General features: G+C 47.6%; 1 protein-coding gene across 4 annotated transcripts in view; it reads left to right on the top strand.

Annotated features, from left to right (window-relative positions):
- The window catches only part of SFI1 (SFI1 centrin binding protein), a 49,514-nt gene that overhangs the window by 15,852 nt on the left and 20,007 nt on the right, over positions 1 to 13,655 (top strand). For all 4 annotated transcript variants that reach the window (XM_087913554.1, XM_087913555.1, XM_026717022.2 and 1 more), the window contains exons 11-17: positions 2,285 to 2,355; positions 2,548 to 2,640; positions 3,645 to 3,742; positions 5,061 to 5,127; positions 6,759 to 6,889; positions 10,961 to 11,042; positions 12,107 to 12,285. In XM_087913554.1, the coding sequence (XP_087769680.1) occupies positions 2,285 to 2,355; positions 2,548 to 2,640; positions 3,645 to 3,742; positions 5,061 to 5,127; positions 6,759 to 6,889; positions 10,961 to 11,042; positions 12,107 to 12,285 (721 nt within the window). The remainder of the gene's footprint in view (positions 1 to 2,284; positions 2,356 to 2,547; positions 2,641 to 3,644; positions 3,743 to 5,060; positions 5,128 to 6,758; positions 6,890 to 10,960; positions 11,043 to 12,106; positions 12,286 to 13,655) is intronic.

Raw genomic sequence — 13,655 nt, 5'->3', positions numbered from 1 at the left:
ATACACGGTATCCCTACAACGAAATTCACAACAGGGTCAGCATCCCCACAACGCCCCAGCTTTGTGTCTGCCAGCTTACGTGTGAAAAGCGTTGATGGCTCACAGAAAAAACAATCAATCCTTTGGTTGGGTAGAAGAAGCGAGATTCACCTGTGTCATTTAGAAAAAAAATGGAAATTTATCTTAGGGGTTAACTTTAATCCTTGTGGTGAGACGAGCAAGCAAATAAGTTTGATAGACAATAAGGTACACGAAGGAAAGCTGTAAGCAAAGACCAGCATAAAGCCCACGTGGCTTGGCTCCAGGAAGACTCCCTAGAATCTGCTTGTGCAGGAGGCACGTTGAACGGAGGTCCTTCCCCCACCGCAGATAAATCATGACACCCTCCCTGGTTAGCCTTTCAGGGTGATTGAAAGGCACGTGGAGCTGTTGGTGGGATGGAGTGGGTGGTCTCCTGAGGAAAATGGCATGATCTGAACCGATGCTGATTTTATTGTTGGTGCCAATTGCCTGGAGTCCCATGTAATAAACCCCATTAGAACAGGGGTCCCCAGTCCACAGCCTATTGGGAACCGGGCTGCGCAAGTGGCGGGTGAGCATGCAGGGCTGCATTTGCGCATGTGCAGGGTCTAGGTTGCACGTGTGGAAACCATCCCGCTGCCACCAGTCTGTGGAGCCAGAAAAGCTGACCCTGCATTGGGCGTCCCAGGATAGATAGAGGTGACAGAAGGGCCACTGTCTCCTAACTCAGACAGTGACCGAGGCGTCCATCCCGTTTGGACGATGAGGATAAGTTGAAAGAATGCTTGAGCCACACCAATTCATCTTCATCTTGCATTCCTCCTTTGAGAGAGAAAAAAACCCAGCTGCAGGCTAGTCCAGTCCATTGCGTTTCTTTCTTTTATAATATTTAAAAATCTTTATTAAATTCTACAATTAAAAAACAATTAAAAAACATATTTCCATTCATTGCAGCATATTTGTAATAGCATTCACTCAATTTGACATATTCTTAACTATATAGAACATTACTAAATATTATTACAATTATTTTACATTTGATTTATGTCTTATTTTCATACATTTACATAGTTATTTACATATTTATACATAAGTATACATAGTTATGACTATTCATGCCAAATTATTTCATCACACCATAACCTTTCATCTCTATTGTGTCCACCTTGCAGCCAATCATACCATAAATTTCATAGTACCCTGTCTCTTCTCTCTCCTTCATTTCCATTGAAAGCCTATCCATTTCTGCACACTCTAAAACCTCTTTTATTATCATAATATCAGAGGGAATGCTATCACTTTTGAATTCTGGGCAAAGGCTATTCTTGTTGCAGTTATAATATGTAATATAATATACTGAAGTTTCTTACTTTTATCTTTTAATATACCCAATAGGAATGTCTCTTGTCTCAATTCAGTTTTCTGTTTTGTAATTTCCTCCAGCCATTTCCTAATTTTAAACCAATAATTTTTAGCTTGAGGGCATGTCCATCACATATGGAAATAGGCAGGGGTGGGATTCTACAGGTTCGGAACCATTCGCTAGAACCGGTTGCTAACATTCTAAGCAGTTTGGAGAGCCGGTTGTTAGAAGAAATTACAGGGCTAATCCTGTAAGGAAGGCAGAAAGGAAACATTCTGGTGTTGCTTACAGAAACTTTCTCCGTTAATCCTTATTACATTCTTGGCAGGACTAGACTTCCTGTCTCAGGAACTTCTCTGGAGCTTTTTTCCCCTCTTTTGCTGGTACTTTGCTTGTGTGGAATGACCATTCAAAGTTACAATGGCACTGAAGAAAGTGACTTATGACCATTTTTCACACTTACGACTGTTGCAGCATCCCCACAGTCATGAGAGGCCAGGTGAGGAGATGGCATGCCTTGATGTGAGTGATATTGAGCTGGCCACACCCAGCCAATAACATGACCACCAAACCACGTCCACCCGGTCACATGACCACCAAGCCACACCCACCAACTAAGCCATGCCCACAAAACCAGTTGTTAAAAAATTTGAATCCCACCCCTGGAAATAGGTTCTCTGTTTATAATTACATGTCCAACAATCTGCTGATCTATTAGGGAGCATTTTACCCAATCTTGCTGGGAGTAAATGCCAATGGTAAAACATTTCGTACAATTTTTTTTTGTATGCTGCTGATAGAGTTATATAGTTTATTTCCCATAATTTTTCCCAATCTTCCAAATTAATGCTGTAACCACAATTTTTTCCAGTCTGTTGCATTTCTTAACCCAGTCCTCAGATGTGGCGTTGTGTGCCGAAGAGGCAGAGCGTTACCGGCTGGCTCAAAGCCACCATAACCGTCGCCTGCTGGTAAGAGCTTTGGGGTTTCTCAGAGAAAAGGCCTGAGGCTTTGGCCTCTTGCAGGCGGTTTGCAGAGCTGCTTTGCGTGCTGCGCCCTGGCACCTGCCCAGGCAGCCGAAGGCCCAGACAAGAAAGGCTGTTCCAGAGGCTCCCGTTCTCTGCGTCTGGAACGGAGGCCAGCTGCTCTCTCCCTTTCCACAGAGTTGGGGGTTTCGTGCCTTGGGGAGGAACGTTCGGGAGGCTTCCCTCAAGCAAGTGAGAAGAAACCTGGCTTGTCAGCAGCACCGGATCATGGTGAGCCTGCCATCTTCCCCCGCTGCATCTATGCAACCCTCACCCCGAGAAGGGTGTTTTCTTTACATTTTTCTGCCATGTAGGAAACATGTGGGAGGGGACAAATTAACAGACCGCAATTGAGCTGTTTAAGGGGTTATTATTCATTTTTTTAATGCATCTGTACAAATTTAAAACCTGAGTAATGTAAACAATAGTTGTTAAATTATTAGCGATGATGACAAAGAAATTAAAATGGTAGATAGCTCTGCGTTCATGGGCTCGAAGGTAGCTGAAGAGGGTGTGTGCAGGAAAAGTGAAAAGGACATACTGAAAGATTAGACTGTTTTTTTTTAAAAAAAATGAGATTATGTAAAACTGTGAAAGCTGGATAGTAAAAAAAGGGAAAGAAGACAGAACGTTTGAATCTGGATGTAGTTATTAAGGGCACCAGGAGATGCCAGAAGAAGCAGTTAGCAGCCATGAACCAAATCTAGGCGGATCGCTTCCCTGGGAGCAGAGACCAGCAAACACACAGCTTGGGCTCAGATCCTAAGCAGATCCTGCTCTAGGAAAAAGAGGATCCTTCCCAGCATGGAGGAGAGCAGGCAGAGGGGAAGAGGGGAGGCCAGGCGGATGGATAGATGCGATCAGAGAGCCCGTGGAGCAGGGGTCCCCAACCTTGGACTTCCACAAGTCGTAAAGTTGGCAAGGTTGGAGACCACAATATGATTGAGCCCAACTTGATAATTAAGGGTTTTTTTCAAGAATTGGGAGTCCTTGTCTGTGATTGGGAAGGGCCCCGGAGGTGATGAGGAAAAATAAAAAGGTTCGTTATATGGAAGGTAGAGCTGGGTGACAGGTAAGTGTGATCCGCTCTTCCCTGGGACCCAAATTCCGTCATAGGTGGCAACTGCTGTTGTTTGGGGACGAGCAAGCGGAAGCATCTCTTTCTCTCTCTCCCTGAATTTTGTGAATGGAGTTGCTCTTTATTTGCCGCCGCTTCTCTTCTCTTCTCCCCCCAGCTCACAACCAGGTTCTGGGCTTGCTGGAGGTCTCGCCTGGAGCAGAAAGAGGACGAGCAGCACCGCCCGCTGACTCTGGCAGCCGTTTCTCACCACAGGTGCTGTTGAGGGGCTTGTGACTCTCTCTCTCTTTCTCTCTCGTGCCAGCGTGGCTCCAGTTTATGAAGCCTGGGGAGCAGGGTGGGCCGGGGCTGGGCTGAGTTTCCCCCTAGCTTGCTAATAAAACAACAGAGGTCCTTGTGAAAATCCTGCGCGGCATCGGAGAAGGGGAGGCAGGGCCGGACGCTCCTTGTGCCAATCTTGTCTCCACAGTGAGGGCCCACCCCCAACATCCTTTCACGTTCAGAGTATTGCAGCGTAAATTCGGCACCAGAAAAGTAAACACAGATGACTGAGGGTTCATCTCACTTCTTTATAAACACATAAAGTAAATTGTACAATACCAGTCATAGATTTCTCCAGCAACCTCGAACAGAAGCAGGTTCAGAGCGGAACAGCAACTCAACTTCATCAGAAACAGGCCTCAGTTTCACTTTAGTTCAGCAGGCAAGCAAGACACACAGCAGAGGAGAGAAGCCGTTTCATCTTCCATAGACAGACTCGGAGCTCAACATAGCTGCCGAGTTGCAGAGCTTAACATGGAGCCATGCCTAAGCTACTTCTAGTTTCAGTTTCCAAACAGTCCTCATTGGCTGGCTTAATTGCTATACCTATTCATTGGCTGACCTTGTTACCAAGCTCTGTTCCAGTTCACGAATATACTCTGACATTTCATACTTGTGCAACAGGGCACGACGGGCTAGAGTAGGGGTCTCCAACCTTGGCCACTCGAAGCCTGGAGGACTTCGACTCCCAGAATTCCCCAGCCAGCTTTGTTTGGGGATGAGCAAGCAGAAGCCTTTCTCTCTCTCTCTCTCTCTCTCTCTCCCTGAATTTTGTGAATGGAGTTGCTCTTTATTTGCCGCCGCTTCTCTTCTCTTCTCCCCCCCAGCTCACAACCAGTTTTCTGGGCTTGCTGGAGGTCTCGCCTGAAGAAGAGCCAGCCCTAGATTGAAGGCTTGCAGGCACCCCTTATGTCAGCAGCTCCAACTGGTGAATTTTGAGGCACTAAGCAAAAAAACAAAAACAAAGCAGAAAGGCCTTCCCCATAAGCCCAAAGACGTACCATTGGCCTGGCCCCTGCAAGTTGGGATTTTGTTCATCCTCTGCTTCAGAGGTCTCCAACCTTGGCAACTTTTAAGACTTGTGGACTTCAACTCCCAGAATTCTCCAGCCAAGGTTGGAGACCTCTGCTCTGCTTCTCTGTGCCATTCAGTTTGGCCCGGGGAAAGCTTCCCCCTGGCTCTGAGCATCCAGAACTGGCTACGGAGCGCTAGCTAGCTAACCCCCTGCTGAAGTGCCCACTTTGCCTTCCAGCCGGGGGCTGCTGCAGACGTCTCTGCGGACCTGGAGACAGCGAGCCTGCGGGGAAAGACAACAGAAGGTGAGCCGACATCACAAGGAGCCCTGAGTGCCAGTCCCCACGTGGGAACTGAGGGACCTCACCCTCCACCCCCTGGACTTCCCACCAGGGCCCGAGTCTGACTGCTCCCTTCCTTCCTAGCCTTTATTTTGGCCCTTCACTCTCAAAGGCTCACAGAAGAAGGTTTGTTAACAAAGAACAGATAATCAGACTTGGAAGTGACCTTGTAGGTCATCTAGTCCAACCCCCTGCCCAAGCAGGAGACCCTACACCATTTCTGACCGACGGCAGTCCAGTCTCTTCTTGAAAGCCTCCAGGGATGACGCTCCCACAATTTCCGAAGGCAACTTCTGTTCCATGGGTTGATTGTTCTCCCTGTCAGAAAATTCCTCCTTATTTCCAGGTTGAATCTCTCCTTGATCAGTTTCCACCCATTATTCCTTCTCTGGCCTTCTTGGAAAATAGGTTGTCCTCCTTCTTTCTCTGGCAGCCCCTCAAATACTGGAAGGCTGTTCTCCTGTCTCCTCTGGTCCTTCTCTTCCCTAGACTAGCCAGGCCCAGTTCCTGCAACCGTTCATCATATGCCTTAGTCTCTAGTCCCCTAATCATCCTGGTTGCTCTTCTCTGCACTTTTTCTAGAGTCTCAACATCCTTTTTTATAGTGTTTGTAGAGTACTAAAAGCCAGAGGGCCTCCATCCTCAGACTTTAAAAGGTGCCCTACGGGAGAAATGGGCTGAGGGAGGGGAGCTGGAAGCAAGGCCACTGGCTCCGCTTCTTCCCCTTTTCTGGCTGGCCCCAGGAGTTGCTCTGAGGACTTTGGGTGTCCATGTAAGGGTCGGGTGGTTCTGCTTCTGCCTGTGTGCTGCCTCCACAAGCAGCAAGGCCTGGGAGCGGGGGAGGGTGAAGCGGGAGACCTGTCATCCCCAGGTTGCCCTGTGCTTCCTGCATTTGGGGGGTGGGGTAGGCAAAGAGGGCCCCCACCTTCCCAAGTGCCACGAGTGGCTGATCCAGTCCACCGAGGATGTGGAGGGACAGCCCTTCCGCAGCTTAGATTGGGAGATCAGCTTGTCAGAAGTTCAGAAAATGCACACACACACACACACACACACACACATCAATCCCTAAACAAAGGAGAAACAATTCATTACAACGATTAATTATTTAATTTTAAATGTATTATTAAATAAATTAATGTAAATATTTTTCAAAATGTAGCCCGGGGTTGCATGAGGCCTGAAAATCTCAGAGAATGCTATTCCATGGCCTCCAAAATGAGCAATGAAGTATGTCCAGTTCTCACATGCTTTTGGGAGGCTCCAGAGGTTGCCTGAGAGCAGAGCCCTCTTGCGCGACTTCCAGAGGTTTCCAGAGGCCTAACATGCCTCCAAAGACGGCATGATGTGCAACCAGGGACACAAGTTTCTTAGGTTCACCCATCACTGTGCTAGGTAGTCGATCAAGGGCTCCTATGGCAGCTGTTTCCAAGCCAGGACTTGCTAAGAGCCTTAGAAGGGTCAAAGTTTAAGCTCTGAGAAAGTGTTCTGGGTTGGCGTCTCCCACTTGAGTGACATGGTTTGGTCGGCTGTTGCTTCCTGCCAGGAGACTGGTGGACGATCAGAAACCCCCATTAAGAGTCTCCTTTTGTCTTCAGCTGCAGTGTGCCAAAGCCGACCAGCATCGCAAGGCCGTGGTCCTGTCTGCTGCCTTTCAGGCCTGGGAGCTGTTCAAGGATCACCAGCTCTGGTGGAATGAGATGAACAGGGTGGCCGCCGGCTATCACAGGTGGGCGGGCTGGCTGCAGACTCTGTTTCTTTCTTGCTTGATGTGGATCTTAGCGTCGTCTTCTCTTGAGAGGCTCCAGGAGCAAAGCTAGGGGTCAGGATTCCGGCATTTACCCCCGTTTAATTCATGAGTCTCGAGCCAAACTTCCAAAACTTCAAAAGGATTTATTGGGAGTTAACATGTCCAGCGCTGTCTAGGTGCAGCCGTCTCTGAGGCACATCGTTCATTGTCACCCTTGACCCTGGTTTTCCCCCACCCCCTGGGTGTATTGTAATTCATATCCTCCAATGGGACACAACCATAGTCCCGAGTCATCAATCATGCTCTCCAGTTAGGATTTTGCCCGGCAGAAACTTCAGTCACCTAGTTACTATCTTTGAAAACATTTATGGAATGCGCTTTCAGTTGCAAGATGCTGCACTGCTCTTTCAAACCCCTTTCCCTCCTCCCTTTCTGTTGGCAAGTCTAAAAAGACCACAGAAATATTGTATGAATTGTCACTAAGAAAGGTTTGTAGCTCAGCCATGAATATCAGGGATGCTGAATCAGAGAAGCTGGTGAGAGGGTCTATCCTTGAACTGTGGCGTCCCAAGAGCTAGAAAGGGCCTCACAGGCTGCAAAATCCCTCCTACAAGTTCATGTAGGATCCACTACCGCTTTGGGGACAGTTTCAATGCAGCCTCGGTTTGAGCACCTTTCATGGAAGGGAATACAGCATTTCGTGGGGCAGCTTCTTCCTCTGTTGCCTCTTTTAGCAGCCCATCTAACCCGGATCGGTTTCCTTGTAGTTTCGGTCTGTTGGTTCTGGCCTTAGACCTCTGAAGGGGACCGTCGTAGCTCTCCGCAGCCTTCTGTGCTGCACGCTAAATATACCCGCTTCCTTCATCCAGTCTTGGCCAGATTTGGTTTCCAGGGCCTTCCCTGCATTGATAGCCATCCTCTGAGCGCACTGCAGGTTGCCAACGTCCTGCTTGGATGGTGGGGCCAGGATTGGGCACAGGATTCTGGAGGTGGGGGCGGGGGGGAGGCTGAGCAAGTCAGAGGAGGGGAGGGGGACAGTTGCTTCCCGTGCCCTGCAGCCTGTGTGCCTCTTTGCCCCGACCCCATTTTCCTTATTAGTCCCTGGGTGAGACTGTTGCAGTCTACTAAAACTTCCTAATCTTTTCTGAGCCTGGAGCTGCCAAGCCAAGGTCCCAGAGTTCTGCCTTGCATTTTTTTGCGCCCCTGATGTTGGACTCTATTCCCCACCCCCCGACCCCCACCCCCATATTAGTTTGTCCTGCTCACTTCAGTCCACAATTCAAGGTTTTCTTGGCTCATTACTTCTTCTTGTTTTTGAAAATTTTATTTGGGTTTTCACAAAAACAAAATACAAATAAAACATCTTTTTTTGAAAATAGCATGGTCCCAGGTTATCACTTGTTCATACAGACACAAAACTCAATTTCATGCTCATTTTTCTATTCTATTCCATATCTTATTCCCGTTTTATATTTTCTACATAGTTTTTCCCCTCTTTTAATTTTCTCAACTTTATTTTAATTATGTCATCTCAATTCAAGTCATTATATTTATAGCTTTGTCTGTCCTGTTTCAATTTCATATTATCTTTTCTCATTAAACAAATTTTTTCCTGTAGTTACCAATTGGAGTATGACACCTTTATATCTTTTAATTTTATCCATTCAAACTCTTATTTAAGCTTCAATGTATACCTTTAAATTATAGCATTCCGTATAATACATAACTTCCAATCGAATTCTGCTTCGTACATTCTTGAAATACACACTATATTCTTAAAAAGGAAAAAATTATATATATATATGTAAATAAAACACACATTCCATTCCAATTCAATTCAATCATTAATATTCATTAAAACCTTAACATCTTTAACATTTCTTTTCAATTAAATATCATACTTCCTTGGGAACACTTATAAATTTTCCATAGTTAATTCTTTTTTTCCCCATATTTCTCAGTTATATTTTTATAAATCATTATTAATAATTAAAATGTTCCCATTTAATTCTCTCAATCACTTTAATTCATTTATTTATTAACAAACATTCCACTACATTACAGTAAATATTTTATCCATCATTTTTGTCATATTTTCTAAAATTATTTCTGTTTGTAATATAACATTGCTATCTTATGTACCTTTGCAGAATCCCTTTTACAATTAAATTTTCACCCATTATCTCTAAACAAGCTTATGGTTACAATCCTTATATCTTTTCCCTGTTCCTCCATTTCTTGTTTCTGTGTTTTACAACTTCTTTTCCTTGCCTTCTTCCCCCTCTTCTTCTCCCTTCCCTTTTTACCCCCTCGTCTCTCTGCTTCTAACTCTCTCATCTGTAATCCCCTCTTCTGTTGCTTTCTAATATTATACTTATCTTTCAAATTGTTCTTCTTTTTGGTTGTTTTTTCTCGTCTTAAACCTTTCACTCTCTTTCCCCCTTTTCTTTTTCCCCCCACTTAAAATTATTTGATCAATAAAGATGGCTTCTTCTTTGTCCCCATCTTCTTGTTCTGCAAGCGTTTCTTGTTGTTTTTCATACTTCCAGATCTCCATTTCTAAGAATTGAAATACGAAGCCAAAAGAACCTCTCTCTTCTTGTGCATCTTCTTTCCATTTTTAAGTTCCATTTTCAGTTCTTCTAAGAGTGATACTATTTTAAAGACTTTTAAACAACCGGTTAATTTTAGTCATCTAGATGCAAAAACCAAAAATCACCAAGTAATCCAAATAATCCAAGGCTGTTTCTTCTTGCTTCTTTTTTCCACTTTCTCTTCCTGGGATTCTATTATTTTGTTCAGTTAAAATGTATCTTTGAGGAATCTTGTTAAAATTTCACTCTAAGTTCCCTTTAGTTATAGTTCCATTCCTTAGTTCCAGGCAGTCTCCTCCATTTTTCCAGATCCTGCCCTTTTATTCTTTTTTTTCCTCCTTTCCTGCTTTTAAAAATTTTAAATATCCAGAAATTTTTATTATCCCTTTGACTTTTATTTTCAGCTTAGATGCCTATTAATGTCAAAGTGGGTTTTTTTCAATTTCTTGCTTAAGTCTCTTAGCTGTCAGTATAAGGAATGGAAAGGAAAAAAAACCTAATCCTTTCCCTTCTCCCTCTCCTTCGCAGCTTCAAAATCTTCTTTGGGAACAATGTTATTAAATTTAAATTCCAGGGTAGCTTACGTTGTTGCTTTTTCGATTTAACCCAGTCAACCAAAACTTTTTCTTCTTATCTTCCTCCTGCACATTCTTTTCCGGTTCAGTTCTTCTTTGAGGTGGCCATTTCTGATCACCGCTGCAACCGCCTTCGGGAAAGGGAGTAATGCGGGGAAGAGAGATGCAGCTCTCCTTGACCCTGCTGGCAGTCTCCCCCTTCTTCACCACCTCTACAGGGTGGCTTAGCCCTGAAACCAGCCGGCTCGGGGCGCTCTGGCGGCGAGCACAGATCAAAACAACGCACGATCGCGGATTTCGGTCCGCGCCGAAGAGACTCAAACCAGAAGCCCCCATCTTGGCTCCTTTCAAAACTTGCAAAGTTTAGACGAGCCGCTTCAGTGTAATGTTTTAGGCCCAGGAAAGAGCGTGAGTTCTAGTCCCGTGTTGGGCTTGTAAGCCTGCTGGGAGACCTTAAACCAGTCACTTTCTCTAGCCTTGGGAAGAGGGCAATCGCAAACCATTTCTGGGTGACCTTGCCAAGAAAACTGCAGGGGATTCATCCCAACAATTGCCAGAATCAAAAACTGACTGGAAGGCATCCCCCCTCCCAAAAAAACACGCTACTTACCCCTCTCCCTTGTTAGCCACCTGGGGCCACGTCCCTTGGCTGCTGTGCTGCCTTTGTCCTGCAGAGGAAGTGAGGAGGGGGCCCTGGGACAGTGTGGCAGGAGCTCTGTCCGGCAGGTTGCTGTTCACCCGGTCCAGCTCTGGCTCCCCTCATGCTGCTGTTTTGCCCTTTGCATGCTCAGCCCCACGGCTCCAGAATGTGGGTTGTGGAGACCCACAGAGGCCGGGCTGCTCTCTCCTCGGGCGTCTCACGCTGCTGTGCTCTTCCACAGGGAGACATGGACCAGGCGAGTCTTTGCGCAGTGGCTGTTGAGGCAGCGGGAGCAACGGGACGGACGGGCGGCGGAGAAGGTGGTAAGTGTGGCCTTCGGCTGAGGCGGCTTCTCTGCACGGCTCTGTTGCTGAGTCAGGCCAGGCCCCTCCACAAGGAGGAGGAGGAGCATCTCCGGGCCCATCGTTGGCTCCTCAGCCTGAGGGTTGTAGGCCTGGGTCTCAAAGGGAGCCTGGGAACAGAGCGGCCTAGTCCAGTGGTCACCAACCAGCGGGCCAGGGACCACTGGTGGTCCGCAGAGAAATGTCACCCCCAAAGCAATTAATCCAGGCTGCGTGGGAACACAAGGCTTGCGTCGCTTGCATTGTGAACAACACGAGGTAGTGTGGGCGGGGAAGGGCGGAGGGGAGGGACTTGCCCCACTCGCCCCACATGCCTGGCCTGGACACCGGGCGGCTTCTTTCCACTTCTTCTGCTTTTGGCTGCACGCAAGGAAAGCAGCCAAAGTCTGTCTTTCTCTCCCCCAAACTCCACCAGCAATGAGTCTTTGGGACCCTGCAAGGCCTCCTGCTCCAAGAGGCTGCGCCGGCAAAGACTCATTTCTGGCGGAGTTTGGGGGAGAGAAAGAAAGACTTCTGCTGCTTCTGCTGCTTTCCTTGCATGAAGCCAAAAGTCTCTCCCTCTCCCTCTCTCTTTCTCTCTCTCTCTCTCTCTCTCTCCCTCCCTCCCTCCCTCCCCTCCCTCCCTCCCTCCCTCCCCCACCCCCCCAGAACAGAGCTGGAAATAGTATCCTGCTACCCCAAATAAAGAACGATCCATCAGTAGGAAAACGGAGTGTGGGATTTTCCTGCAGACTTTTTGGGGGGTATTTTCCCAGGGTCTCTGCTCCGTGGGATTTAAAATGATGAGCTTGGTGGTCCCTGAGGTCTAAAAGGTTGGCGACCCCTGGCCTAGACGGCATCCCTCCTGGTCCTGAGCTTGGCCTCAGTTCTTCCTGCACCAGAGACTTTCCTTCCTTGCTTGCTTGGGTCCCTGAACACCGCCCCCCGACCCCCTGCTTTTCCCCACCTGAAGCCAAAAGGCTGCCAAGGAAACCGTCCCAGGACAGCCCAGCCGCCATCCCAACCTCCGGCCTCTCTCTTTGCAGGCAACGCGGTATGCTGAACGGCGAGTTTTGTCCCAGTTCTGGGGCCGGTGGCACAGGGCCACCCTGGCCTGTCTGGAAGAGCGAGAGGGCATCGCCTTGGCCAGCGGGCATCACCAGCGGCAGCTCCTTCGGTCCACGTTGTACCTCTGGAGGGAGAACATCTGGGAAGTGAAGAGAGGGTAAGAACCCAGAGAGGAGAATGCCAACGTCAGCCCCAGTCAGCCCCATTCAGCAGATGGCTGCCTTGGTCTCTCAGTGACGGTGATGCCCCAAGACGGCCTCTCTGGGGGTCACTGGCTTCTCTTTGGCTGGAGGAGGGCAGTGTTGTGTGGATGCTCTCACACAATGGCTATTGCGGGCATCCCCAAACTTGGCCACTTTAAGATTTGTGGACTTCAACTCCCAGAATTCTCCAGCCAGCATAGCGTAGCACAGCACAGCACAGCACAGCACAGCACAGCACAGCACAGCACAGCATAGCATAGCATAGCACAGCTGCACAGCATAGCTGCATAGCATAGCATAGCATAGCATAGCATAGCATAGCATAGCATAGCATAGCATAGCTGCATAGCATGGCATGGCATGGCACGGCATGGCACAGTATAGCTGCACAGCATAGCATAGCATAGCATAGCATAGCATAGCATAGCATAGCATAGCTGCATAGCATGGCATGGCATGGCACAGTATAGCTGCACAGCATAGCATAGCATAGCATAGCATAGCATAGCATAGCATAGCATAGCATAGCATAGCACAGCACAGCACAGCACAGCACAGCATAGCATAGCATAGCATAGCTGCACAGCATAGCTGCACAGCATAGCTGCATAGCATAGCATAGCATAGCATAGCATAGCATAGCAGCATAGCATAGCATAGCATAGCATAGCTGCACAGCATAGCGTAGCATAGCATAGCATAGCATAGCATAGCTGCACAGCATAGCGTAGCATAGCATAGCATAGCATAGCATAGCATAGCATAGCATAGCATCATAGCTGGCTGGAGAATTCTGGGAGCTGAAGTTCACAAGTCTTAAAGTTGCCAAGTTTGGAGACCTCTGGGCTAGTGGGTGAGACGGTATAGGACACAGAGGCTTCCCTTGCTTCCATCCTCTCTCCCAAATTTCTCCCAAGGGGGGCAGATGGAGGCCCCTCACTTAGAATGTCTGACAATGTTTGCAGGGCCCCTTTGGAGCCCAGAGCCCAGACCTTCTTAGCAAAAAAGATGGGCTTGGCTTTGAATGAGAAACTGTGTGTAGGCAAAGGAGCCGGGATGGCCTCCTCCCTCGCCTTGAGCTTCTTGGTGCTTGAGAGGCGGTTTGGGTCCCACCATTGCCCTGGTTCCACTTAATGGCAGGGATCTCCTGGTGGATGTTCCTCAGGCTGGACCCGCCCTGGAGCTCCCTGAGATCTGTATGGGTATGTTGTGAGTTAATTTTGTGAGTTTCCTTGCTAGCAAATGTTATGAGTTTGCGTGCAAGCAAATTTTATGTGACAGACTCAGATAGCCGATGGCAGAAACACAGATATCTAAGTGAATC

The sequence above is a fragment of the Pseudonaja textilis genome, chromosome 15 (genome assembly GCF_049901715.1).
Source record: "Pseudonaja textilis isolate UNSWEBS1 chromosome 15, rPseTex1.2, whole genome shotgun sequence".
NCBI lineage: Eukaryota > Metazoa > Chordata > Lepidosauria > Squamata > Elapidae > Pseudonaja > Pseudonaja textilis.
This window is presented reverse-complemented; position numbering and strand designations above follow the sequence as displayed.